Raw genomic sequence first — 27,474 nt, forward strand, 5'->3', positions numbered from 1 at the left:
ATTATATTAATTATTTTAAAAATTAAAAAAATTATTAATATCTAAATTAATTTTTATTATTGATAAATAATTTTTAAATTGATATCTAATTAGTTATTAATTATTTAAATTGTAAAGTTAGTAACTAAAACATTAGTAATTAATTAGATAATAATTTAAAAATTAATTTAAATACTAATATTTTTTTTTAATTTTTAAAATAATATTTAATCTAGTCGTATACTACTTATTTATATCGTTAAGCTACATGTTTTGGTATACGTACTCATTATTTTTTAAATAATTGGTAACAGACGAAGAAATTTTATTCTTGACTGAAGGCAATGATGCTTTAAAAGGAAAAATATGATGATAAACAAAATTCACTACTTAAATACCAATACAAAAATTGAAGGAAAAATACTTTTTCTGTTTGGTGAATGAGGGCTGTAAATACTTGTGGAAGGCTTCCTCCATGAATAAAAAACCTAAAATGTAACTTCATTTGTTCTTACCATGTAAATCCTTTAAAATGTAGAACTGCTTCAGAAATGAAACTAAGACTAGGGATTCAGATGGAGGTGGAATCAAATAGTAAAAACTGGAGTAAAGGATTCCTTTGTGGGTGGAATCTTGAAAGTATGCACAAAGTGATAACTATTAACTAAATTACTATTTCATTTGCAGTTAGGGTTGGATTATAGGTAATTCCTCAAATTTGATCTGTCAGAGTACTGCATAGATTTTATATGATGAGAGAAACATGTGAATGAGTGTGAATCCTTAATTTTCATCAAACTGGGAAACAAAAAACAAGCAATGAAAAGATGAAAAGAGAAAAATACATGCAGAAAAATTTTAATTTCTTCTTTAGCATTATGAAAACTACCAAATGAATATGCAAAGCGAAAAATACTGAAAGGAGGTGAAATTTGGGATACAAATTAGGTTAGGCTGGTAGGAGATTTTGCTGGAGCTGAAACAAGCATTGGACCAAAAAATAAAATGGTTTTGAGGCAATAAAGAAAAAACCCTGTAACCCAAACTAAATCATTTAAGGTTTTAGGACAACTCTGATGCAACTTATATTTTTAAATTAGATATCTTATACGTAAAAATAAAATAAAAAAGTTCTATAATGAGTCATTGAATTTGCATTTTTTTAAAGTTTTTTTTATGGAGCTGAATTGTTTTGAAGACTCAATGATAAGTTGTTGCACATATTTAGGAAGTTTTCCTGATTTGAAAATTTAATAGATTGAACTCAAGAAGAAATTAAAAATTAATGTATTCGACAAACATATAAGGGATTGTCTAAAATGTGTACATAATCTATCTTTGACCTCGATTTTTAAATCCATTGAGATAGCATCATTAGGTCACCACATCCAAAGTATTATTTGCAGCTTTGTCAAAAATTTTTCCATAAAATATGTTTCAAAAGGTTAAAAAAGAAAGGTGTATATAACTTATCTTTGACATCACCTCTTAAACAATATGAGTCTAATATGAGACTATATTAGACGTATTGGACAAGTCCTATAATCATAATCAGTACATATTACTTAAAGTTAGAGTTCCTACTGAGAACCAATAGAAAAGAAACTTAGTATTCAACTTACTTTATCTTCATATAAGGATTCTTTTGCTAATTTTACTACATTATACCTTACCAGAACTTGTACCATAGCTATAAGAAAACTCATGAATGAAGGAAAGTCATATATAAGTATCAATACAAAGTAGACCATAGGTTTGAGGATACTGTGAAGTAACACAAATCACTCCCACACTACAATTACCACTATCACTTCAAATTATATATCATCCTACAACATCCTCCCAATAATTTTCTTGAGACTTCATAAAGAAAGTATTAAATAAAAATGCAAAAACATTTAACACTTTCGAAACAGAAAAAATATTTAATACTTTCCTCATTAGAAGGATTATCAGAAAGATATTGTAAGAAGATTTAGAATTATTCTATTATCTTTTCAAGAGCATGTAGGATACATATACATTGATGATACAATTAGACTTACCCTTTTCATAGCCAGGGATTAAACAATCTTCTGCTAAACCTGATGAGAGAGGCGTCTTGTTCTTGTATCTGGAAGTCCAATGAATAATTCAGTCTCCACATCTGAACTTGGGCTACTTTCTGCACAGTATTGGGGTTGAGTTTCATTCTGATCCTTTGTTGGTAGCTGTAGATGGATGCCATGCTGCAGAGAATTTCTGTTTTAAGTTACTGAAATATTTGTGAAGCAATTATCCAACAAGATATGCAAACTATGGTGGATTGTTTCATGTATTTGACATCAAAACTCATAAGTTCAACATTTCCACAGGGACGACTAAGAGCATATTTGAATTGAGAAAATATTTTATTTTTCATGGATAATCACACAAAAATCATGTTATTCTATTATTGTTACAATTTTAAGAATAGAAAAAAAATACATTTTCTCAAATAAAACCAGTTTTAAAATATTCTCCAAATGAACTAATTCCAAATTGCAGTAACTTTACCTCCTCAGAGAGCCTGGCATTTTCATCAATTAGGGCTTTTTCCTGAATTAAATTACAAACACTTTAGTCAGAATCTCTTTGATGTAATTCTTGCAGGGTATTTTTTCAACTATCAGAACTTATGGAAAAGGAATTGAAGCTTGATAAACAGAATGATGCAGAAGTAGCCAATCACAACCTCACAACCTCTTGATCAAAGGATGGAAAGATAGTGATGCTTCTAAGACAAACCTTCAGGTTGATAATTGGTCACAAAATATAGGTATATGAATATGACCAAAAATACTTCTTTTACATGTAGAAATATCTTTCTATCAAGTGCATCATTCCAGCAGTCTAAGACACGCAGATCACATTGTGGACTTTTGCACTAAAATAATGTAATTTTTATCCATTATTTATAAGAATAACCAAAATAATTTAAAATTACATTAGTAAGTTGTGTTTCAGTAAAGAAACTTCATACATAAAGTCATGTTCCAAAGTCATGTTCCAGTTCCACGATTTCTGAGAGAGAATTTTTTCAACTAAAATCATGGTTCAACTACATGACTTTGTTGTTCATTGGACTTATGAAGAAGTCCTGCACCATGAGCACGAGTTTAATTATCAGTGTGAAAGATAACATTGAACATAAAAGTTGTGATGCTAAACCATGATTTTAGTTCAAAATCATTCTGAATCAGAAGTTGTGAAGCTAGAACATCTTTTTATAGTATGTAGTCATTCTATTGAAACACGACCTATCCAAATCCATAATTTTTAAAAATTGTCAGATAAAATTGTACTGTTTTGGTGCAAAAGTCCACATTGTGTACGATCAACTTATGATGTATAACATTATCTAGGATAACTTAGAGCATGAGTTTGACATATCTGTTTTTACGTAATAGGTGTATGAGTAGCTGTTGAGAAGGGAGGATTTTTGAGATGGCATATCCATGGAAAATACCACCAAATGTAAGGGTGGGAACCTTGGAGGTGCAATCATAGTTCTTGTATTTTGTTTTCTTCATTTTTTTTTCAGCAATAAACAATATATACATATGAACCATCTCAAGGGTGATCCAACCTATTTTAAAAAAAAACAAAGACAACCTAACAACACAACACCTTACAGACAACTACTCAAAATGAACCTTGCAAAAAAAATTGCCGCAAACAAGCTAAACCAAAAAAAGACAGACCAAAGGATCAAGACACCAATCAAAAAAAGAAAAACAAACCGAGGGGAATTTAGAAGTTGAATTTAGAAGTGGTCCAAGATCAAATCTTCAATTGAGCCAAAAAAAAAAATCTCAGAATAATCCAAAACTCTACCTTTAAAAATAATCTTATTCCTATAATTTCAAATCTCACTAACCACCGCAACCCAAATATTCCACATCCCTAAGTTGACTGACTCAGGAGCATTACACAACCTGAACTACAAAAAATGAGAGTAAGCGTAAAGGGGGGCAATCGAAAAAATGCCTAACCTCGCATAACAAAGATTTCACACTAGCCAGGTTATTCTACAGTCAAAAGACAAATTATTTAACTCTTCCTCTTTTACCCCACAAAAGCAATAGAAAACGCTTCCGACCGCAATCGCGCGTCTATTTAAATTAACCTTAGTGGCAATTTTATTTTCCAGTACCCTCCAAGCGGTAACCTGAACTGAAGGCAAAGCCTTAATCCTCCCAAACAATTTAAACATCCTCGACCAGTCCCCATCATGAACACCTATTAGAATCCCATAAGCCAAATTAACTGAGAACTCTTGAAACTTATCGTCTTTCCAAACCCACCTATCAACTTTCTCCAAGACAAGGCACGAGCCATGCACTACCTTGAGAAGTTGTTTAACCCGAACCTTCTCCCAATCAAAAAGACTTTTTCTCCACGCCAAGGACCACTCCCAAACATTGTTTGTCCGAAACCCACAACATTCCAACAACACATCTTTCTCGACACATAGAGAAAAAAGCCTTGGGAACTTATTCTTCAAGGAATCATTACCTACCCACTGATCCTACCAGAACTTGATAAACTTCCCATTGCCAACTTCCCACTTTAAGCAGTCTCCGAAGTTACTACCCCATTTCTCCAGCTTCCAAATCATCTTCAAATCTTTCCACCAAAGGGAAGCATTGTAGTTACACATGTCCTCCTTCAAATTTCTTGAGCCTCCATATTTAAATTCTAAAACCTCATTCCACAAACCTCCCTCATTAGACCCCAACCGCCAAATCCATTTACTCAGCAAAGCCGAGTTGAAATCCTTAATGTTAACTACTCCAAACCCGCCACCTTTTTGAAATTTGCAAACCTTTTTCCATGAAATCCAAGTGATCTTCCTCTCTTTAGAACCCACCCCGATAAAGTTCTTCTAAATACATACAATCTTTTTTATCACAACCGCAGGCAAGATAAACATTGACTTGTATAATCTATAAGTGTATACGGCATCCTAAGTATTCCTATTTCAATGCATTATTTTTTGCCAGTAAAAAAAGTGCATGTTTATTTAAATATGCAGAACTACTTTCTGAATTACAATACAAAATTACATGTTTTAAAACATAAATTGAGAAGAAAAAAACTGTAGAAGTACTTATAATCTCTCAATCTTAATCTAAACATTTGTTTTTATCCATGCACTAACTCTTACAACAGTGCCTTGTGCTGCACTAACTTTTAAGGCCAACTTTCCAGTAGCATACACCATAATTTCCCAAACCATACCTAAATCCATTTTCCCCCTTCACTAAGCTGTAATTACAAATGTACTGAGTTCTACTCTTATCAGTATTTTTTTTATCAGCAAAAGAAATATAATAAATAATACTAAGGATTATCTAATTCTTTTACAAAATAAAGAAAAGAAAAAGAAAAATATTAGACAAAACCTCTACCATATGAGGAAAAACCCCTCTACCCTTCTCAGTGAGTCAAAACAGGCTATAACTTGCAACATTTTGAAGAAATGCAGACATCTTACCTTTTCTTTCAGTTGCTGAATTTGTTCCATGAAAACCTGGAGCTGAAGAACGAAAGTTGAGATTTAAATATCAATTTACATAGAAATTTTAATAGTAAAAATGGTACACTCTTGTTAATCATTGTTCTAACCTTTCTTGCTCGAACATTAATTAAACTCCTCTCCAACTGTTGTTCTATTCGTTGCAATTCCTCAATGGAGCCAGACCCTAAACCTTCTCCCAAGAATTTCCTGAAGGAATGAAATTACAAATGCACCATATTTTTCCATTGTGAGTGAGTGAAAATAAACATTGAATATAAACAATTCGTCAAGGTGAATAGAATTTAAAACTTTTAACCGTTTTGCAGCTTCAAGAAGTTCAATCTTCTTCATCATGTTTGCTGCTTCTTGCTTCAGATGCTGCAACATATTAGCCAATTCATTCAAATCTCAGGACTTATACAGTCAGCAAGTAGAATTAACGAACTTCAGTTAACCAGTTTAATGTTTTTTATTACTTCTCATGAATCTAAGTAAATTAATTTAGAAATCAATGCATCAAGAGAATTTAGGATATGAGATTTAACTAATCTTTTAATAAAAGTAGGTAGAAATTATAATCTACTTATATAAACTATGTTGAACACAATAGTTATTTAGCAACGAATCTCATAAACCTAACAACTGTTATGATAAATTTTAGTACTATGTTAGAACTAAGGTTATCATCTAATTCAATTTCACAGAACCAATTGATAGATGAAAATTTTACTGTCATTATAATTGTGACTTTTTATTCATTGTCACTCACAACCTCCAATTCCATTGAAGACAAACTGGAATATAATTAGGTAAAGCTTCCTACCATATTCTACAAGAATCAGAGGCAATTTTTAATAGGGGTCTAGGCATTATGATTTCTATTCTCAGTATAAGTTTTTTTATCAGTAAAAAAAATAAAATATGAAGCATTTACGAAATGTATCAATCCTATTACACAAGAAAAAGGATTATGAATCCTGCATAAGTCAAAAAAACAGCTTCAAAGCCAAACATCAAGCAATGTTGGTGTGAACCACCCAAAAGTAGAACTAAATTTGCAAAAGCCCTTTTACTAACTAATATATTTATTTTATTAACAATGAATAAATAAATCAAAGGGGGAAATGCTAAATGGTTAGTGTTATTCACCTATCTCACCAACACCAGTCCCAGGCACTGTCCCCCTAACCATGCTTGAAATGTCACAGAATCCCTCCAACATAAACAATAAACTAAGCATACACTTCTTGTAAGGGCAAAGGAACAAACACCCTTTGAAAATGAGCTCACACAACTTCAACTGCCACGATTGTTTTGCATTTTTATCCATTTCTAAAACATTTATATGATGTCACTAGAAATAGCATTTTGGTTAAAAATACAAAAAAGCATTAGCCCTTAACAAAAACAACAAATGTCATCAATACCAAGCTTCCTAACAGGTAACAATTTCTAACCGTCTCAAACAAAGGTGATACAAACTAGATCTGCACATTGGTTATATATTTTTTATCAAAAAAATAATGAATAAATGTGCAGTATTTTGAGGATGTTCCAACTCCATTACTTTTATGATTTATACATAACCTCCAAAAAGTCTTACATACACCAATGGAGATTTATCTAATCTCCTAAAAGCTACCAGCTAACCAAGTCCCTTCTCAATTCTTAACAAAACAAGCATATTTGCTGAGATACCAACACATAGATTAATCCAAAAACAAATACAGAGACTTGGACTGTTGCCTGCAGTGAAGACCATAGTATTATGCAGACATAGCAGCAAACACACACTGCTGTTTTACAGCAGGCCCCTCATCCTGGCTGTACACATTGAAGAAATATGTGGGAACAATTTTGTACTTTTATCTAAAAAAATGCTTTATCTCTTCAACAATAAGGCAGTGAACTTTGAAAAGTAAAGTATAATATTAACCATTAATTAAAAATTAGTTATTGATTTTTTTAACTAATTTTCTCAACTATATATATATATATATATATATATATATATATAAAGCATTTATTGATTTTAATGATGACTAATGTATATTGAAGAAGTAATTAATTGTTTAGGTTTAGTTGAATCTTCTTTTTTTTTCACCACAAAACTCTATTTTTTTTTTTTTTTTGCTTAAAGTACAATTTGTACTTCCTTTAGTATTAGAGGAAGAAATCGCCTAAAAAAGGGAAAAAGTAAAGACTCGAATTTTTTAAAAGAAACCCACAACCCTCATTGTCTCTTCCTTTCCCTCTGTTGCAAAATCTCCTCACTTGTGCATTTTCTCTTTCATTATGTGTCTTCAACTTCTACATCATCTGGTTGCACCAACTGGTAATCAAGTTTAAGGTGAGGTGTTATTCTTCGCTTTATGTTTCTTTTATCCTCTTTGCTGATAAAAAAATGTTTCCTTTATCCTAAATCCATTTTCTACCTTCAAAATGATTGGTGGGTAACTGTATTTTTAAAATTTGTTTTGAGTACAGAAGTAGAGATTTTTAGTAGTGGGTATGTAAGCAAATGATAATAAGAAGAAGAATGTGTTCTAGATTTTCTGATGGGTTCTTATAATTTTTAGAGGATTTTATTTAATTAACCTCATCATTTCTTCTTTCTAATGTTTAGACGAATAGGGTTTCCAAAGTTGTAAGTGCATAACTTACATTTAGTGTCCATTTCATTTATTATTTCTTTTATAGGAGGAACAAACTTCTTAAAATATGAAATATTATTATTATTATTATTATTATTATTATTAAGTGGGCTATCGATAATTATGTTAACTAATATCACTTTTCTATTGAAGTTGGAGTTCTATAGCTTTTATCTATTTTCAATGTGTGGAATAATTTTATTATGAAGGGATTACCTTCTGGGTATACTATTGTTTTAAATTATAGGTTTTATTGGCTGGTCTTTGAAGGACTTGTAATAGTTGGATTGTCTTTTGAAAAACATGGTTGAGACCTCAGGAATATTTTGAAAATGATGGATTCAACTTCATGGTTATTTTAAGGAAATCCATGATGATTTATATGTTATGTTTTCCATCATCGAGTGATTTAAGGGCTCATATATGTAAAGAATTTATTCATTTTGCACTATTGAATGAAAATATCCTTTGGCTTTCTAGTGAATTAGTAATTTGAAAGACCCTAAGTACATCAATGGACATTGCAGGAGGCATTCCCCTGGTTTAAGAATTCCTACCTGTGAATGTACTTTAATTAAGGTCCTATTTGGTTGAGTGAGAAGAGAGGAGGAGATGAATTTTTTATATATTTTGTTTGGTTAGAAAAAGGAATGTGAGGAGAAATAATTTTATCCTTATTTAGTTCCCAAAGGGAGATGCTTTGGTGAAACTTACAAAAAGGAATTACATAATATGTATTGTTGTGTCGAGATTATTCCCAATTAGGGCTTGAATAGTTTTTCATGTAAAACCTATTATTATTATTATTATATTATGTTTCATAAATAAATCTTAGTTTCATATTATTTTTTGGGAATTATGAGTAAGATTTGAAAAATGGAAGCTTTCATTTTTGTGGAATGAATTGTTTTAGGTTTAGGTTTTTTTCAATTAACTTGTCTTTATGTTATGCCAGTTCTTGCACTTAGTTGTTTCACCCTCTGTGTGTTTTATTTATTTTAGTCTCACTGAATCTCTTTTTTTTTTTTTTTTTTTATCAGCAGTCTCACTGAATCTCTATGGCAAGTGGTATTACTCTTTCCTCCAAATTCACTGGTTCCTAACTAGAATTTTCTCCAGATTTGCAAACTCACTCAGAATTTAGTTCTTTTTTGTAGGTTTTCATTTTTTATTACAACTAGTATGTGGTTAACTTTAGTGTATTGTTATGCAAGATTTAGATAACAATAAACCTCTAAAAAACGTGACAGATACATGAAGGTGGAAAGGTGATCAAGATGTGTTATTATGTCAAATCAACATATGAATTTATCAATAAAAATTATAGAGGGGAAAACACTATTTTTTATGCTATGATTTGGAAAATTAAAGTGACCCCTAAAGCTGCACACGGTCTGTGGAGGGTGTGTTTGAATAGGATTGCCTCAAGAGAAGAGTTGTACCAAAGGGTGTTGTGTGATGTGTGAAGTGGAAGAAGAATCCATCAATCACTTTTTTTTTTATTGACAAGAATGAATATAATAAAATGAGTATTTTAGGATTCTTCAATTTTTATAAAAAAATAAAAGGACTAGTGAGTCACCATTCACAAAATACACTATATTTCCTATATACTTTTTACAATATACTTGTGCAAAAAGACTACACTGCACAAACCAGGGTCTAACAAAAGAAGCTAATCTCATCAAGAATCCTTCACAGCCCCACTTGTTAATTGGAACTTCAAAATATCTATATGAACAAAAGGATTCAACAGATGTGTTGTCCTAGAGATGCCTAACATAAAAGAGAATCCTCACAAGGTAAAGCCTTGCATCAGTGGGTTCCAACCCTCTGAGCTATGCTCCAACAGAGCTAGTTTATCTAAAAGAGAATTTATAATTTAACATCATAGAAACTCATCATCTACGCCTATGCTTAGAGATATGACTTATGCATCAATTGTGTTTTCCTTCAAAATAGCAAAACCACACCTTCCCCTAGCCATGATACTAGATTAAAGCAATAAATAAGTCATATATATAGCAGTAATAAAAAGACAATTATGAAAAACTTATTTTCAAAATGATATGACTCCCACATATCAACCACTTGTTTTTTGAGTGCAAAAGAGCCTGGTCTGTTTTGGAATAGGTGTAGTAGATGGAAATGAATTTCAACAGTGAATCATAATCAGGTAGAACAAAACTTTCTCCATTTTAGTTTGACCTTGTTGTTAGGTAGAACAAAAAATATGACCTGGAAGATTATGTGAATGGTAGTGGTGCAAGGTATTTTGGGAACAAAGGAATAAGTTTATATTTGATAATGAAACAATTGACAATGAGAATATTTTCAGACAATCACAATTGAAAGCTTGAGTCTGGATTACAAACAAAATTTCATGGGTATCCTTCTTATACTCGTTTGAGTATTAGAAAGTAGATTTAAGTCTAATTCTATAAAAATTATTTGTAAAATAAGGTTTTCATTCACATATATACTATAATTTGATCATATTTCTAATCAATTTAGATTTTCAACACTCTCCCTCACGCTAAGAATTTGACATCTTGATATACTCATCAGTGGTTAAATAGTGGGTGACACGATAAGTCCAACAAATCATATTAGAATTAGTTATTACAAAGTGATTTAGACCTAACTCAATTCTACAAAATCAGTTTGAAAAGTGAGGATTCCACTCATTTATGTACTATAATTTGGTTGCATATCTACTAGATATAAGATATGCAATAACTTAGAAAGTGAATTTTAAATCTAAATCAACTTCACAAAATCAAAATATAAGATGAGATTTGCACTCAATTATATATTTTATTTTAATCATATCTCTAAACAATGTAAATCTCTAATACATCTCTCACATCGAGGATTGGACATTTTGAGCATGAGATTAAGTATTTGCAAGTAGAATAATAGTTGTTTAGTAGCAAATGACATTATACACCTACTAACTTCTTAGGATAAAGTCTATTTTAACATATCACTAATTAATTTCAAATATCAAACATATCCCCTTTGTGTGGAGAATAAGTGACTTAATATCGAGTGATATGATAAACTCAATAAACTTTATTAAAATAGATTTTAATAACATATTAAAAAAAGTATATGAGGACACTAGTTATGAGGACATTCCAACATAAAACATGTTTTGCTTTGATTTGATGATATGTATTCAATCTTAGAATGTTAATATACTCTTTTGCTTCCTTCCTTTAGCTATTGTGTTTATCATTGATCAATGTTAACTTAGAAGTGAAGTTTGCATGATGCTTCTACTTATTTAGATATATATTTTTGAACTGGTTATATTGAAGTAGGTTTTACTCATTTTAGGAGAGATTTCACCAAAAGTTTGTATGCTCTCATCTTTAGATTGAAATTGTATTTCTAGTAGAATCTCAATGTTAGGCTTGCCAGACCGTTGTTGAAGCTTTTGTATTGGCCACATCCTAAAGAGAGAGTCACTTCAAAACAGCCATTTTGTTTAGATTCAGCATCCCATTATTTTTTTTTTGTTTAAGTAGCAGAACACATAATCGCCCCCAATAGTAATGGTATGGTGTCAATAGCACCACTTATTAGCAAGGAAAGAAAAATCAGTTAGTTTGATTGTTTTTAATAGGCAAAAATAATATTATAAATGATAACAAAAGTACATAGTGTACTCTAACCTTTATAAAAAAAACTATACATATAGATAAAACGTTCTCCTAATATTGTTGTTGTCAGTACTAAAGCTTATTATACAAAATTATAGACTAACAACATATTTCATGCATGGACAAGAGGAAGTCATTTTAACATAAAAAAAAAATGACCTCTAAGATAATTTGAGCATTGAAATTTGTTCGGTTATTTCATTATTAGAAAATCATTAAATAGAAATCAACTTTAGATACTACAAATAATTAGTTGTTATATCGATAAAATTAGATACTATTTAAGAGACTAAAAGAATTATTGGTATCTAAATTATTTTCTACTATTGATAAATAGTTTCTAAATTGATATCTAGTTATTTATCAAGATTTTAGCTACCAATTATTTAGATTCTGAAGTTGGCAGTTTTTTTTTTTTTTTATCAGCCATAAAAAATCAATAAAACTTTGATAATTAGATACCAATTTAGAAACTATCTATCAATAATAGAAACTAATTTAGATATCAATAGTTTTCTTAGTCTCTAAAATAATCTAATTTAGTTAATATAGTAACTAATTATTTTTTGTCTCTAAAATTAGTTTCTATTTAATAATTTTTTTGAACTTATCCATTAATTTTTGGCAGTGATATGATTTTGGGTAAATAAGTTAGCTTGGTATGGTACACCAAAGGCTTCTATGTTTTAGTCTTAAAACCTATTTGGATAAAAGCTAGAAGTGGTTTCAAAAGTTGTTCTAGAAGAAATGTAGAACTTTTTAACTCAAAAGGGATTCTTAGAAGAAATCCAACAACCGAAAACACATTGTTGAAAGCTAAAACTAAAAGCATACAGATTTTATGAACATGAGTGGAATCATATGACAAAATGTAAATAGCAGATAAGGAATAGGTTAATGAACCTGCACATTTTGTTCAACTGATCTGAATGTAGTTGAGGTTTCACTTTTTGTATGCCTGCGATATCGTTCAATTGTCTCCTGCACGCTGTATCATTAAAGCCAAAAATTGAAAAAATAGATTAGCACATAATCATTATCTTCCAAGGCTAAATTCTCTTTGATAACAATCTAAGAAAATGAAAAGAGTAAAGGAAAAGTTATAGATTTAGTAGTTATAATTTCAATGTAATTTAAATAGGAGAAACAAAATAAAGATCAAACAGAAAAGTGGTAAATTCATATTGACTTTCATTGATATAATATTTCATGTAAGCTTTTCTATTCTTTAAAAATTAATTATCTTCCTGTCTCCCTCGCCAATTTTTCTCAATAACTTGGTAGCAAGAAAATCTATTGATTGTGATTTAAGAGATTAAATAAATTATTTGATATTTAAAATCATACAAATTTTAGTAGATTATTTCTGTGACACTATCTCACCTAAATATAAGATTTTTCCACATTTATTGAGGCTTTTTTTAATCTTAGATATGATAATAATAGAATTTTTGTCCTATTTTTAAACATTTTTTGAAAACATAAACCCTAATTATTTAGGATAATTTGACACTAATGAATTCTTTTGTTGTGACCTATTTTATGTATGATTTATGGATTTTTGTAGGTCTCTATAGTTTTATGGATTTTTGTAGGTTAGTGTTAAGTTCTGACATTTTTTATATAAGAATTGAGATACCTCTCATTTTATTTTATTTATTCTTTGTTGATAAAAAAAATTAAAGTTTAATGTCTATGGTTTTGTTGAATTTCCATAAACTTAATTATTCTTGTGAATGGTATGGATTTCTATTTAAAAACTTCTGCAGTTTTTTTTATATCCATGTGTGTCAACAAGTATCCACAAATGTTTTTAAAACAGGTTATAAAATAAATAAATAAAACAAATTATTTTGTATTCTTTGAACAAACAAAAGCAAATATCATTATGGATTTGTGTAGATTAAAAAGCTGTTAAAAATAATTAATTTAACCACTTTTATTATGTTTTGTCACAGTAATAAGTTTCCTATTAAATCAGTATACAAATATTTATATTCAAAGTTATCGATTAATGAAGATTATAACTTTAAATATATTGTTTAAATGTAAAGACAGGAACAAGAAAATACTAATACATGAGACTACTATAAGATATGTACATAAATACAATACAAGAATATAATAAACTAAAATCAATTAGTTATAATAATTTGTATTGGCTTTACTCTTTTGAATTCAAACTTTATCATTTATAGTTTTTATTAATTGCAGTAGTTATTTTGAATTTTCTTATTCAATAAATTCAGTTTACTTTTTCTGAATTCAAACCTTATCATTTATTTGCATTAATTCTTATTGATTGTTGTAGTTATTATGTAATTTCTTATTTAACAATCCTCTTCTTACATATACTTAATTTTTTTCATTAAATATTTAACATTTTAGCTACATTATAGAACAACTTATTATTTTCATTAATGGCCTATAAAACTAGAATTAAACTTTGTTTGTATCTCGGACCATTTAACATAATATCAACAGTAATTGTGAGAACACACTTTGCTTTATGGAATTTTACATAATAGAATAATAGATAAAAATAAATTTCACGGGAAAAACTAAAAAATAAAAAATTGCTTTTAGTTTTTTAAGTATATAAAATCCTTTAATTGTTACTAATTTCATAAAATCCTTTCAAATCTCATATTCTATAAATCCTTTAAAATCCAAAATATAAAATATTTTTAATATTTAAAAAATTTGTTATATTCTTATAAAATCTCTTAAAATTTAAATGAATTATTTTTTGTTAAAAAAGTCTTTTTTTTAAATCTCAGTTAAAGTACAACCTAAATTTGAAGTGCTGTATTGTTAATTCAACTTTTTCTTGTAGACCGTACTCTAAGACATGTCAGCAACTTCTAAATATTTTAAACTTTTTTTCTTTTTTTGTCTTTTATGTAGCATATTAATTCTCTCACCTCATCCTTAACATTAATCTTCTTTATTATTCATTTGTTTAAGACTCCTTTATTTTCATCTTCTGAAGAAGCTAGGTAATATAGTTTCGTTAAACAATGTCAAGACATGATGCTTCTTTTTTTTGTGTATTTGCATTGTAAGTGTCAATTAATAGTGTGATAATAACTATTTAATATTAGTTGGATGTTAATCTAGTTAGGATTTCAATTAGTATAGTGATGCACATTTTACTTTTAGGAAAAAGAAAGTGGATTTTTTACAACAGTAGTTACTATAGGATTTTTTTTACTTCATATATTAATGAACTCACATTAGAAATACTGATTTATTATAAGAAATAAATGTGTAATAAGGTTATACAGGAATCATAACTTTTTGTGTAATAAGATTGGAACATTCCTATAATGCTCCACATTTATTTATTCTTTTTTCTTATAAAAAAAAATATATAACTCCTTTAATGGAGTATCTTCAAGTCTTACATCTATTGGAATTAAAAGCTAAGGTTTGTAACGTTTGATTAGAAAGACTGGATGTTACCTAGTCAAATATTTTAATGCATTTCAAACCTAAAATAATGACTTAAAAAAAAATTATTTTTGTGAAGCATGAAGAGTTCTTGTTTAGTAGGTGGAGAGAGGATGACTATTTTTCTTTTAAAGCTACCAAAATATTCATCAATCAACAATTACAAGTCCCACCTTGGACCAAAACCTCTTTTAGGTATGGAGATGGAGATTAGCTATGGAAAAGGGGGGATTGTGAAAAACAATGTAGAGGAAAAATATGAATCATGGAGAGATTTCAATAGTAGGTCAAATATTACGCAAGAATCAAGGTGGTGAAAGGATATTAGATTAGCAACGAGGGATAGGTAGTTTGAGAGCAACATAGAATGGAAGATAAGATAGATGGATATAGGTGATGGTACTCTCAAAGAAAGTTATCCAATACTTTATAACAATTCCACAAAATAAAAAAGTTAAAATTGCATAAATGGGAAGATGAAATAATCATAGATGGGAATGGAATTTGGGATGGAGAAGATGGTGGTTTTAATCGGACGAAACCCAATTAAATGTTGTGTTTGAACAAATTGAACATACTCTTCTGGATAAGGGAAGTGAGGACAAATAGGAGTGGAAATGAGTGGTTGATTTAAAGGTGAAGTGGTTGATCATATTGAAGTGTTTTTCCTAACACAGGTTAAGGTTTGGTCTTGGATCGCTTCAAAGATACCGTCAGCGAGCTTCTCATTCTCTGACTGGTGTCTAGAACCCTTGGTATGTATGTATTCAATTTAATGTCTCTTTAAGGGTTGATTCTTGATCTTTTGTTGTATAAGGAAATGCACTATTTGTCCCTTTTCACTTTGTATGAGGGTTAGATCACCCCTTAAGTGACCGATTTAATTTATGTGCTTCTTGCTGATAAAAAAGAAATAGTGGAAAGGAGTAGAAACAAGATATATACAATTAGATTATCTTATGACAAATTAAATCAAAGCATTGATGGTGATATGGAGGATGACTTTTCTGAATTTTGGAAAACTAAGATCTTACCATCATCTCAACATGGAAGCTTATACAAAATAGGATGCCCATAAAGGGCAATGTGAGCATGAGAGGGGTAGAACTAACCAATAGGCTTTGTGTGATGTGTGAATTGGAGGATGAAAATGTAAATAATTTATTTTTCACATGTAAAGTCTCATGGAGGGTCTAGAAGCTATGTAACATGGCTTGGGGTGAGTATGGTCCAGCATGTGAAACCAAAAGAAAATTTCCATCAATTTTATCTAATGCAGTTAAATAGAAAACATAATAGAGCATGGAGGTGCATATGGATGGCAGTAGCATGGGTTATATGGAATCATAAAAATAAGATAAATTTTATGAATGGGAAAGGTTGATATGTTGGAAATATTTACTTTGTCACAATTAAAGACATTGGGTTGGATAATCAACAAATACCCATGAGTGCAATGTAGCTACTCAGATTGGTGTTTAAATCATAATGATTGTCTACGTTTAAGTTAGCCTAATTGTTTCAAATCTCTAATTGTTTAAGTTAGCCTAACATTGGGATTGTTGAAAGATATAGAGGTTTCAGAGGGATATATGGAACATAAGGGAGGAAACGGGCTAAAAAGATCAGGGTTATAAAAGATCAAGGGATATTAGTCAGATTATGGAGTCAAGTTTAGTATAATACTAACCTTGTAGGTCATGAATGGTGGCATAAAAGGTCATTAAATAATGACTTAAGCATGAAGGAATAGAGTGCAAGAAGGCCAACGACATTTGGTGGTTGGTACAAGGGTACAAATTTCAATGTGGATGGAATTGATAATAGGATAAATGACAAGCAGAATGGAGATTGGAAGCTTCCAGCAAAATATTTACATATGGAATGATCAAGCACTAAAGTAGCAAGAACAAATGCTCAATTTGCAACCAAATAACACATAAAATGCAAAATTCATATTGATCGATATGACAACAAAATGTAACATAGGAAACTATGTTAGACCGATTTTGTGGAATGTTTGTATGTTGATTAGGAATTGAATTGATTTGATGAGATATATGAATGAACAAAGATGAATGACCCATGTATGGAAGAAGGGGCTGACTAGTTCACAAACTTTTTTGTATACAGATTGGAGCATCCCTTAAATGCTCCATTTTATTAAATTTATTTTTTGTTGATAAAAAAACATCATAAGGACTAGTTACATTCCACCTTGGTGACCTGGAAATATCTTCATAACAGTGTGCCAATGGATTCAATGCTACAACAATATGGGATTAACCTATACTCTATATGCACTTTTTGCAAATCTTCTCTTGAAACTTTAAACCATCTTTTCTTCTCCTGTTAGCATGACTGCAAAATTCTAGACTTGGTCACGTTCCAATCTAATTCTATTTGTTCTTCCATGGAGAATTATCAATTTTATGCAGATAGTATGCAACCCACAACTAGAGGGCAACATGTATCAATATCACGTGGATGATTTGGAAGATACACAACAATGTTAAACATAATCCCATTAAATTTTGTTTAACTATGCTTTGACTATTGTGGAAACTAGATGCACGTTTGCATGTAACCTAGAGCTTGTATGTTTTCGATAAAGTGAGTTTATATAAGAGTTACTCCTTCGGTTGGGTTGTTTCTTGTTCTAAGTTTCTGTTGTTCTTTTTGCCCCTTGTTGTGGGTGCAAAGAGATTGTATTGGGTTTGATTTTGAGTCTGTTTGGGTTTGTACAGGTTAAATTTGATTTTGTACGGGTTAGTTCTGATTTTGTAAGTTTTTGAAATTGTACGAGCTGTACGGGTTTTTAGTGGTAAATCTGTTTGTGTCTCTATTTGTTGGTTTGGGAGACCAAAGAAATTGTCTCATTTTTTTTAGGTATGTATAAGGGTTGAATCACCTCTTAAGTGGTTCCTGTTATTCAATCTTTATTGCTGATAAAAAAAAAAAATGTTTGCATGTAACCTATCAAGGGGGATTATGGGAAACAACATATAGGAATTCATCTTGAAAAGGCAACTAAGGTCACAAGGTGATCAAATGTAACATCGATGGAGTTGCAAGAGGAGCACCTAGACCTATTATACTTTTACTGCTATTTACGGTGGCAACAATGGCGAATACATAATAGGATCCAATACTTTTATTGGCAATGTGTTTTCCTTCATAGCTAAACTAATGGCAGTCATCCTCGCCATTGAATCAACTCTTAACAGAGGTTGGTTCTATCTTTGGATTGAAGCATACTCTACATTAGTCACTCGAGCATTTAAGAATCAAAACATTGTGCCTTAGGGTATTAGAAACAAATTATTATAGGGATACATCTTACAATCACACACACATATATAGAAAAGAAAACAAGTGCACAGATAGATTGGCTAACATTGATATTGATGCTCAAGTTAAGTTTTTTTGGATTCCCTCATTTATCTCCTTCCAGTGGAATTGATTTATTTAAAAATATGTTTGGTTCACTGAAATTTAGATTTTCTTAAATTGTTGTTGCTTGAATTATGTGTTCACATTGGTATAGTCCTCTCATACTTTCTTGTTTCTTCTTTTTCTTTATTTAATATATCACCATCTTAATTTCTGAGCATTAAGCTCAAAGATGAAATATTATATTAGAAAAAACATAGGTGTAAGATTACTCACAACTTAACTTAGAATAAATTTACTAAATAGTTTCAAATTATCAAACAAAGGAAATATACTTTATCAATATATTAATAGGGTGAATAGTCTGAGACTTGTCTTATTCTTATCCCTTCTTTGGTTCAACTAAGTGTTTGGTTTTAATGTTATAAAAAGCATAAACAATGAATCAAACAATGTTTAAAAGAAAACAAATACAAAAAGCAAACACACTATAACAAAAAAAGTACTTAACAAAAAAGTACTTGAAGACAAATTAAAGTTAAAATGAGTCCAACTATTTCTATATGACAAAATCACTTATACATGTCTACGTTTAAAGAAAAACAATGATTTTTTAACATTTCATTTTTCTCTGACATCTAATATTTATCATTTCTCTCTTTCTCTTCTTCTATCATTTCATAATACTGGTGTTCGAATATTATTTTTGTTTAAGTACTTTGAATTTTGAAGTTTGAAGATGATTTTGTTTTTACATTATTTTAAAAGAAGTTATTAAATGAATTAGCATTTGAGTCCACTAAAATAGAGTGTTGTAAAAGGTATATATTATATATTAGAAATTTACATATGTAACTTTCATAATCTTGGTGGTTAATATTGGATACTAATTTAAAAATTACTTTATAAATTTTCATTAATAATAAAAACTACTTTAAATACTAATAGTATTTTAGTTTATAAAATAGTATCAAGTAAATTTAATATTAAATTATTTTTTGTCTCTAAAATTATTTATACGAGATCAACCCTAAGATGTGGTATAACTATATCACAATGAAGATGCTACTCATAGCATTGCTAATTAAATTTAGATAAAATTTGAAAAACCATACAATTTGGTAAGTGTTGATTATATCTAGAAGATGAGCTAGTAAGATAGAAGTAGAGGTGTTGTGGCATGGTATTATAATCAAGTTGTCCATACCCATGGAAGGTTTGAATTTCAGCTTAATTTGAGAGTTATTAAGACTCAAATAGTCTTAGAACCAAATACAAATACATTGACTTAAATACTTGATCATAAATTCTTTAACTTCAAACTAATTATTATATTACCTTACAAGAAGAACTAATTATTGTTATATTTAGATATTTCTCTAGTCCTTATAATGCATATCTGCTTTTAATTTTAGTCTAATACCTTTTTAATAGCTTTTGTACTGTTCACTTTTTTAATGTTATTTTAATGACTTTGAGAAAATCACCCAAAACGTATTTTTTTTTAAGTTAATAGATATACTGAAGCATCATTGTCCATAATTTACCTATCATGTGCTACATATAAAGATATTTAAAAAGAGAAAAAGAAGTATAAACCCATACGAGTGAAGAATTTTAAGTTAAACCAAGGATTAATTGCATAAGTCATCCAAATAATCAAAGCTTGTGAAAATACCTTCATATTGAAAGTCAGAAACCCTAATTATAAATATAGAAGGAGAAGGGGAACATAGTTTATTTAACCATATCACAATTTTTTTCAATTTGTAAAATTGCAAAAGTCATATGTTTTTAGTAGTTTTATTTTTTGGAAGAGTTTGATTCAACTTTAACACATCATTTCATATGTGAGCAAGCCATGAGCATATCACACCAAATTTTGTTATGAAACACATAATAATAGCTACTAAACTCAGAACTTAGGTTCTGAAAGTCAGATTATAACTCAAATTTCTCTCTAGATCTTTCTAATGAAACAATTTTATTGGAATCATGTTGCAAAGTTCATCAACGTCTAATGGAACACTTGATCTCTTTTCTTATTCTTGATCCTCCTTCTATGAGTAACTAAACATTTGTATTTAGGGAATGAGGAGTCCCAACCCTAACTTGTGTAATCTGAAGTTTTGTTACTGATTCAAGTTCACTTACTTTTGTTGGTTACTTATTTCTAGTTCCAATTTTCCTATAAATTGATTATTCATGGGAGACATGGTAAATTTAGGAATAGAGATTAGCAATTATGGGATCATTTGGATTCTCAAACTTAATACCTGCTTAATTAGGATTTTGTAAGGAATTAAGGTTTCTAATTGAAAGAAAGTGTAGATGTATCAAGAACTTAAACTTTAATCACATTTAATGTAATCTTCAATTTAATTATTTTAATTTGAATTGGAATGAATGTTAAGGGTCCTTAGGTGAAGGTTAGGGAAAATCATATCCTAATGCCTCATTTTTTTTTAAAGGTTGGAGTGCTAATTCCCAAAAGAAAACTGAAAAGTAAGGTAAAAGAGATCTCTATAAGAATTCATTCTCATTCTTGAGTTTTGCTAGTGAATCTATTATTGCTTTGTGTGGATAACTATTATTTACTTTGTTGTTCATAATAATGATTAAATTTAATCTTTCAAGGTTTAGCTCAAATAAAATTAAGTTTGTTTCTTGGATATTAATCGATTTTTTTTCTTGTAGTTTATCACTTTATACTATAACGACTGGTACACCTTTAATATGTTCATGTTGAACCAGAGTTGAATCCAAAGTAAAATATTTCTAAAAACTACTATATGATCAACAACACAAACAATGACGCTTTAAATTCTGTTAATCTTTATGCATTCAAATAAATTAATGTTATGATTGGGTGAAAAACAAAAGCTTCCCCTTGTTAAAAGGAAACTATGCTTGCTAAATGGCAAGAAAGGTTAATTTCTAGAAAATAATTCAAAAAAAATCTTTTTTTTTACTTTTCTTTTAATTTTTAATTTTATTTTTGGAGTGTCTTGTGGCAGTTTTATTAGGGTTCTTCATGATAGGCAAAAACCCTAGACTGATCAAGGATGGTTCAAGAACTTCATTGAAGCTATTCTAACCAAGGTTTCATACTTACAACTAATTCCCTTTAAATCATAGTTCATAATGTCTTCATATCAACCCAAATGTGTCAAGACTTAGAAGAAATCAACTTAATTCTAACCAAATATAATTTCAAACTTTCAACTTTATTTCATTTTATATTAAAAAGAGATTAAATTTAACAAAATAAATAAATACTAAAGTAAAAACCTCTTTCTTTCTTATTAATTAATCACTATTCAAATACAATTAACATATATTACTAAAAAAATAATCAAAGGGCATATTTATAATCTTTATTACATTATAATTTCTACAAATTCTTTTACTGATAAAAAGAATAACTTTAACAAATTTTTTATCATATAATCCAATTCACTACCACTTTTCGCACACTTTCTTTTATATTTAAACAATTTCATTTTTCACTTAAGATGTTAACTTTTGTGAAGGTGAAGGACAATTACATCTGACAAATTGTAATGGCTGTAAGGGAACCCTGTGGTAGTGCAGTTTAGGGCAGTGTTGTAGTGGAAGGATTAAGTGTTAAAGCTGAACTATTGCATTTAATTAAATACTTCATTGTATCAGAGGTGATATCATGACAAAGAAAGAAAATAACGGCCAGTTTCATTTCAGAATACTGTTTTTTATTCTTTCACGTATATATTTAGTTTACAAGAAAAGAAACAGAAAGAGTAAAAATGGAGAATGAATAAATTAAATTTTAGTTTTTTAAGTAGAATAGAGATAAGTAAAAAATAAAGAGAAATGTTTTAAAATTTAGGTAGTTTAATAGAAAGTAAAAAATAAAGAGAAAGTAAAAAATAATAGAAATATGTATTTTTCTCCTATCTTATCTCTTTCTGTCCTCTCCTCTCTACAAACTAAAGGATCGTATGCCAAATTTTTTAAGAGAATTATCAAACAATTATACAAAAGAAATTATGAAGATATCTTCTTTGGCTATTTACTTTAGCAATTCTTTTTTATAATCAAAGTAAAAATAAAGTAAACTTTTTATAAGATACAAATATAAAAATTTCCTTTAATTTTGAATATAGTGCTAGAGTCTTAGTACATTTAAAACCCTTTAATAATTTTCATGAGAGAAAAATGTTGTTATTCTTTTAGTCAATAAATATTATTAAATCCATGCATCAAAATAGAAGACTAAAAGAAAATGCATTGGACCCCTTATTTTCTTAATTATAGGGTTAAAAGAAACCCTAGTCTTTTGAGTTAAGTTGAAGACATTAAATTGTACTTTAGTTTATTCTATTTTTATTAATATTGTTTACCAATTTCAACTTGTTTAGAGAAGAAGGGAGTTTATTTACTAGTACTGGGTAACCAAAGAGCAAACTGCATATAAAAAAAACAACACATAAGCCTATTTATAATTTTTCGCCATATCTAAATTTTGAAATGCTGCAAAAAGAAGACAGAAGCAGAAAATAAAATTCAAAGTCTTGACGTTTTAAGGAAAAAAAAAAGATGGTTGGAAGTCTAACAGTAAAGAAAATGTAAAACAAATGGTTGTAAACAATTAAAGGACCACAGAAACATAAAAGAGAATGTAAGCTTTAAGTAAACAAATAGTTTAATGAAAACATTTTTAGTATTTGAGCATTTTTATGAAATCGACCTTTAATAAGATATTCTTTCTTGCTCCCAAATGAATGTGGTAAAGTATTTTACTTGGAAAAGAGTATAATCAACTAAAATCCTTAATCTACAATAAAAGAGGTTGAACTATGCATGCTATCTAGAGAGTTTATGTTATATGCTCATTAATAGTATAGTTTGCAAGGTGTTATAGAAGCTTTTTTTTGTTTGGAGTGGATACTAACACCATGATAATTTAAAATTTCGTGATGAAAACTTGCAACTTCAAGTGACTGTGGGTTAGGTAATCTATGGAGTGTTAATGTGCATGAAGTTTGGTGGTATATTTTTGTACTGTTTTATTTGACTTGACTAAGAGGAAGAGGAAGTGGAGGTACATTGGTGCAGATATGGTTGGAGATATGATCTGATTTTCTATGGCATCGAAATTAGGAGTTAATGACCAAAAGTAGAATCATTCTTAATCAGAGCTTTTGCTCGATCAGAGATCTTGTTATGGAGGAGTATTGTGAATCTCTAAAGAAATTTCTCTTAATTTTTCAAATACTTCTAATGTTAGAATTTTATATATCTAATCGATGGATTTTCTGGTGTTAGTCATACTGTTCCACTTGTTAACTTGTGTAGGATGGATAATGTTGTGGATGGTTTTTTTTGAATAACTTTTATGATTTTTTGCTGAGTTTTTCTATTTTTTTGGGTTATGTAGATATATAATTTGTCTTTTTTAATAGGATTGATGTATTCTTAAAATATTCCTTATTTATTTTCTCATACAAAAATTAGAATTTCAATTTCAGTGGAAAAAAGAAGAAGTGATCCAAACATATTATAAAGATACATGAACACGCCTCGTTTTTTCTTGTGCCAAAAGATGTAAAATTTGTTATTTAGGTATAAGAAGTGCCGTTTTCAATTGATTTTCTCATTCTTCCTGTAAGAAGGAACAGAAGAAATATTGATAGGTTCACTTGAATGCATGTCTTCTCACATCATTTTGTGTTTCGGTCCGTTTTTTAATTTCCTTAATTAGCTTTTCAAAAAGGGTTAATTAAGGGAGACCACCACCACCACCCCCCTCTGCCCTCTCAAAAAAACGAAAACAGACACAATTGAAATTAAAAAACAAGTAAATTTCAGAAAACCACAATTTGTAGGAACAAGCATAGCAAAGTTTTATATTCATATTCAAGTTTTTTCGTGTTGTTTGTTAACTCTTTCTCCAAAGACAGTTTGCAGACAATTCAATTATTTTATGCAGCATTTCATTATGCTTTTTAAGCATACACTCCTTAACTTAGTTTATTAGGAAATGTTCGAACTTACACAAAACTATACATATATTGCTCCAAAGCTGGCAGCACAATTTTCAAGTGCTCCAACAAAGACTAGAAAACCTTCTTGTCTATCCATACTAAGGGAAAACAAAATTTTCTATATCCCTTAAGGTTGTATGCTCAAAACACTGTCACTTCAAAGTTGTTATACCAAACCTCACATATGAGTCTTAGTTACATTGTTGTCTGCTACTTGATTACTAAATAAACTAGATCTTAAGTTGAACATTTGCAGTTTCAAATAAACAAATATATATATATATATATATATGAGGGCTATGATAATTCATATATAAAAGGAATTGTAGTATTTAATGTTATGAATGCACCCGCATGATGATTCTTACAAAAAACCTTTCTATACATTGATTCTTCGACCAATAAGAATAATAATATACACCTTAGAATGTGTGAACTCGTTATAATAAATCACACTGCACATTATTTCATGGAGCAACACTAGCTCCAAGCAGATAGAGTTACATTTTCCTTTTTATTTTATCTTTGGAACATCACATTAAGGTTTTCCTCACTTTGTTCGATGATAAAAAAGTGGGGTCTCCGACCCTACTAATTAATTCTAAATAAAATACTTATTGATCAGTCGATATTACAAGAGGAATCAAATCATCCTGCACAAGAATATCTTTATCTCTCTCTCTCCATCCCATGAACATTGTAAATGTCAGTTTTCAGTACATATGAAACATCACTAATCACTAACCTACATGTACAAGCTCCTTCTTTGCCCGTTACTGAGGGAACAAGGTTCCTTTATTCATTCCACCCTTTCATCATAGTGTTTGGTTGAGGAGGTGTGAACTATTGCTTAATTATGTTAAAATTACTCATCAAGGTATATATAACCTCCTCATTGGTTCGATTTTAACTTAGAAAATACCTGCAGCCTAATAGAAGCCATATATAAAGTTCCATTCATCTAAAAATTTGTTAAGATCTAAACAAGGACATGAGATTAGGAATGATTATTAGGTTCATTGCAGATGTAAAACATTGTCAACTACAATCAAATTTGTCTTTTAATGTCAAGTAATTATATCTGTACAATAACCAGTTAGTATAGACTGTCAATGACACTTACCATCTCTCTTTATCTTCTTTTTTATCATATTAGGGTGTGTATTAGCATGTTGGTTCATGCATTATTTCAAGTTCCATAAAAATCTCTTTGCTTGGCTCACTGGTGTATTCGTGTTTAGAACAGCTACATAACAGTATATATGGTGTAAAAGAACATACATGCATATGTATTTTATAGGTATGCATGAAATTTACAAGGTCACAGATCAAAAGGAACTGGTCTTGGTTTCAAGAGGGGTGCTAAAATTACTGGAAGCAGAAGCATTCACACATTAATTTAAGAAGAAGAAAAGGGAAAGTTGAAGGAGGAGAAATAATGGTACCTGGAGCTAGCAAATTCATAGAGCTTCCCTCTTGGAGAGAAGATGATGAGAGCAACCTCAGCATCACACAGAACTGATAGCTCAAAAGCCTTCTTCAGCAACCCATTTCGCCTCTTCGAGAAAGTTACTTGCCGGCTTGTGGCGTTCTCTATACGCTTCATTTGAGTCTTTCCTCTCACCATCTCTTCTACTTTCTGCTCATAGAATCATTAGTACCCCAAAATAGATATGAAACTATAAAATTACTTTCATTCACACTCACATACATAAAACAAAATTAGTTTATCCACACACATGTTATATTATATCCATATAAGGTAAAGAAATTAAACCTTGCGATGATGGGGAAATGGAAAGATTTGCAGCAAATATGAGCCCTCCAAGTTGGCCTTGAAGACACAGATAGCTATAGCAGATAGAAAAAATGCAACAGATCAGAAGTGCTATTAGTCAAAGGGTTCATCAAATTCCAAAAAAAATTATGAAGGATGGAGGTTACAAAGAAATGGGAAGTGAAAGAAAAAGTAGAAGAACACAAACTATAAAATGAAAGAAAAATGAGTATATTTAAGCTTCTTCCCAGCAAAGGATCTAAACACCCCAATAAGGAAAAGCTTTTTTTTTTTCTGCTTAGATACTTACCAGCAAGAAAAGCAAGTTGGAACACAAGAAGGTCTCTCTGGGTAAGTAAAGGAAAAAGTTGAGGTACCAAAAAGAAGAAGATTTGCACCAAATTGGCAAAATTAAGGGAAATATTTTTAGCCAAGTGAGGGTGCTAGGAATAGTAAAGGCTTGAGCCTAGAAAAGGAAAGGGGAAGAAGAGAGAAAATGGAGGCAAGAAGCCAAAGAAAGTAAGAAGCCCAAAAGAGAAAGCACAGAAACTGCAGATAAATAATAGAAAGAGAAGAAAAGTGAGTGCTACATAATTGAGATACGTTGAAGAGTTGGATTTGACCTATCTTTAGCCAAGAGAGAAAGCACAGAGACAGACCAGCTTTCCTTATTCATCCACCTTGTGTTCCCAACACCATATTAAGAAACAAATTATTTTATAGATGCTTATTGAAAACCAAAAACTTCATCCCTTCCTTGTTTTAGTAAAACAAGACGCCAACTTCCCCAAAAAGAAATTTCCACATCAATGAAAAATATATGAAAATGATGCTGCAATTTTTCTATAAAAGGACATGTAAAATATATGCATATAAAGGACGACAGGGAACAAAAAATAATATATTTATATCATCACCCTTTCCAAATCATCTCTCCCTAATGCAAGGTTCAAATTGCTTCATTGGTCATCATGTTTGTACG

At 29.8% G+C, this 27,474-nt stretch overlaps 1 protein-coding gene across 2 annotated transcripts; it reads right to left on the reverse strand.

The window, feature by feature from the left end:
- Nucleotides 1-1,684: 1,684 nt before the first annotated feature.
- Nucleotides 1,685-27,259, reverse strand: LOC137819259 (MADS-box protein SOC1-like). 2 transcript variants are annotated; one of them, XM_068623053.1, is made up of 9 exons: nucleotides 27,116-27,259; nucleotides 26,493-26,566; nucleotides 26,161-26,354; nucleotides 12,747-12,831; nucleotides 5,838-5,899; nucleotides 5,629-5,728; nucleotides 5,498-5,539; nucleotides 2,515-2,556; nucleotides 1,685-2,207 (listed from the first exon to the last, which is right to left on the reverse strand). In XM_068623053.1, the coding sequence occupies exons 3-9, from the start codon at nucleotides 26,340-26,342 to the stop codon at nucleotides 2,058-2,060; spliced, it is 663 nt and encodes a 220-aa protein (XP_068479154.1). In that variant the 5' UTR covers nucleotides 26,343-26,354; nucleotides 26,493-26,566; nucleotides 27,116-27,259; the 3' UTR covers nucleotides 1,685-2,057. The 2 variants fall into 2 exon arrangements, with proteins under 2 accessions (XP_068479154.1, XP_068479153.1); XM_068623052.1 differs by having other exon boundaries at nucleotides 26,803-27,224.
- Between the last annotated feature and the right edge of the window lie 215 nt (nucleotides 27,260-27,474).

The sequence above is a fragment of the Phaseolus vulgaris genome, chromosome 10 (assembly GCF_000499845.2).
Source record: "Phaseolus vulgaris cultivar G19833 chromosome 10, P. vulgaris v2.0, whole genome shotgun sequence".
Classification (NCBI taxonomy): Eukaryota; Viridiplantae; Streptophyta; class Magnoliopsida; order Fabales; family Fabaceae; genus Phaseolus; species Phaseolus vulgaris.

Bases quoted from the DNA above. Each gene is read 5' to 3' on its own strand.
- LOC137819259 (XM_068623053.1), bottom strand. From the start codon at position 26,342: ATGGTGAGAGGAAAGACTCAAATGAAGCGTATAGAGAACGCCACAAGC. The intron at 5,540-5,628 runs GTTAGAACAATG...TTCGTTCTTCAG, and splicing joins TTAATGTTCGAGCAAGAAAG to CTCCAGGTTTTCATGGAACA. The intron at 2,557-5,497 runs GTAAGATGTCTG...AATTTAATTCAG, and splicing joins TTCAGCAACTGAAAGAAAAG to GAAAAAGCCCTAATTGATGA.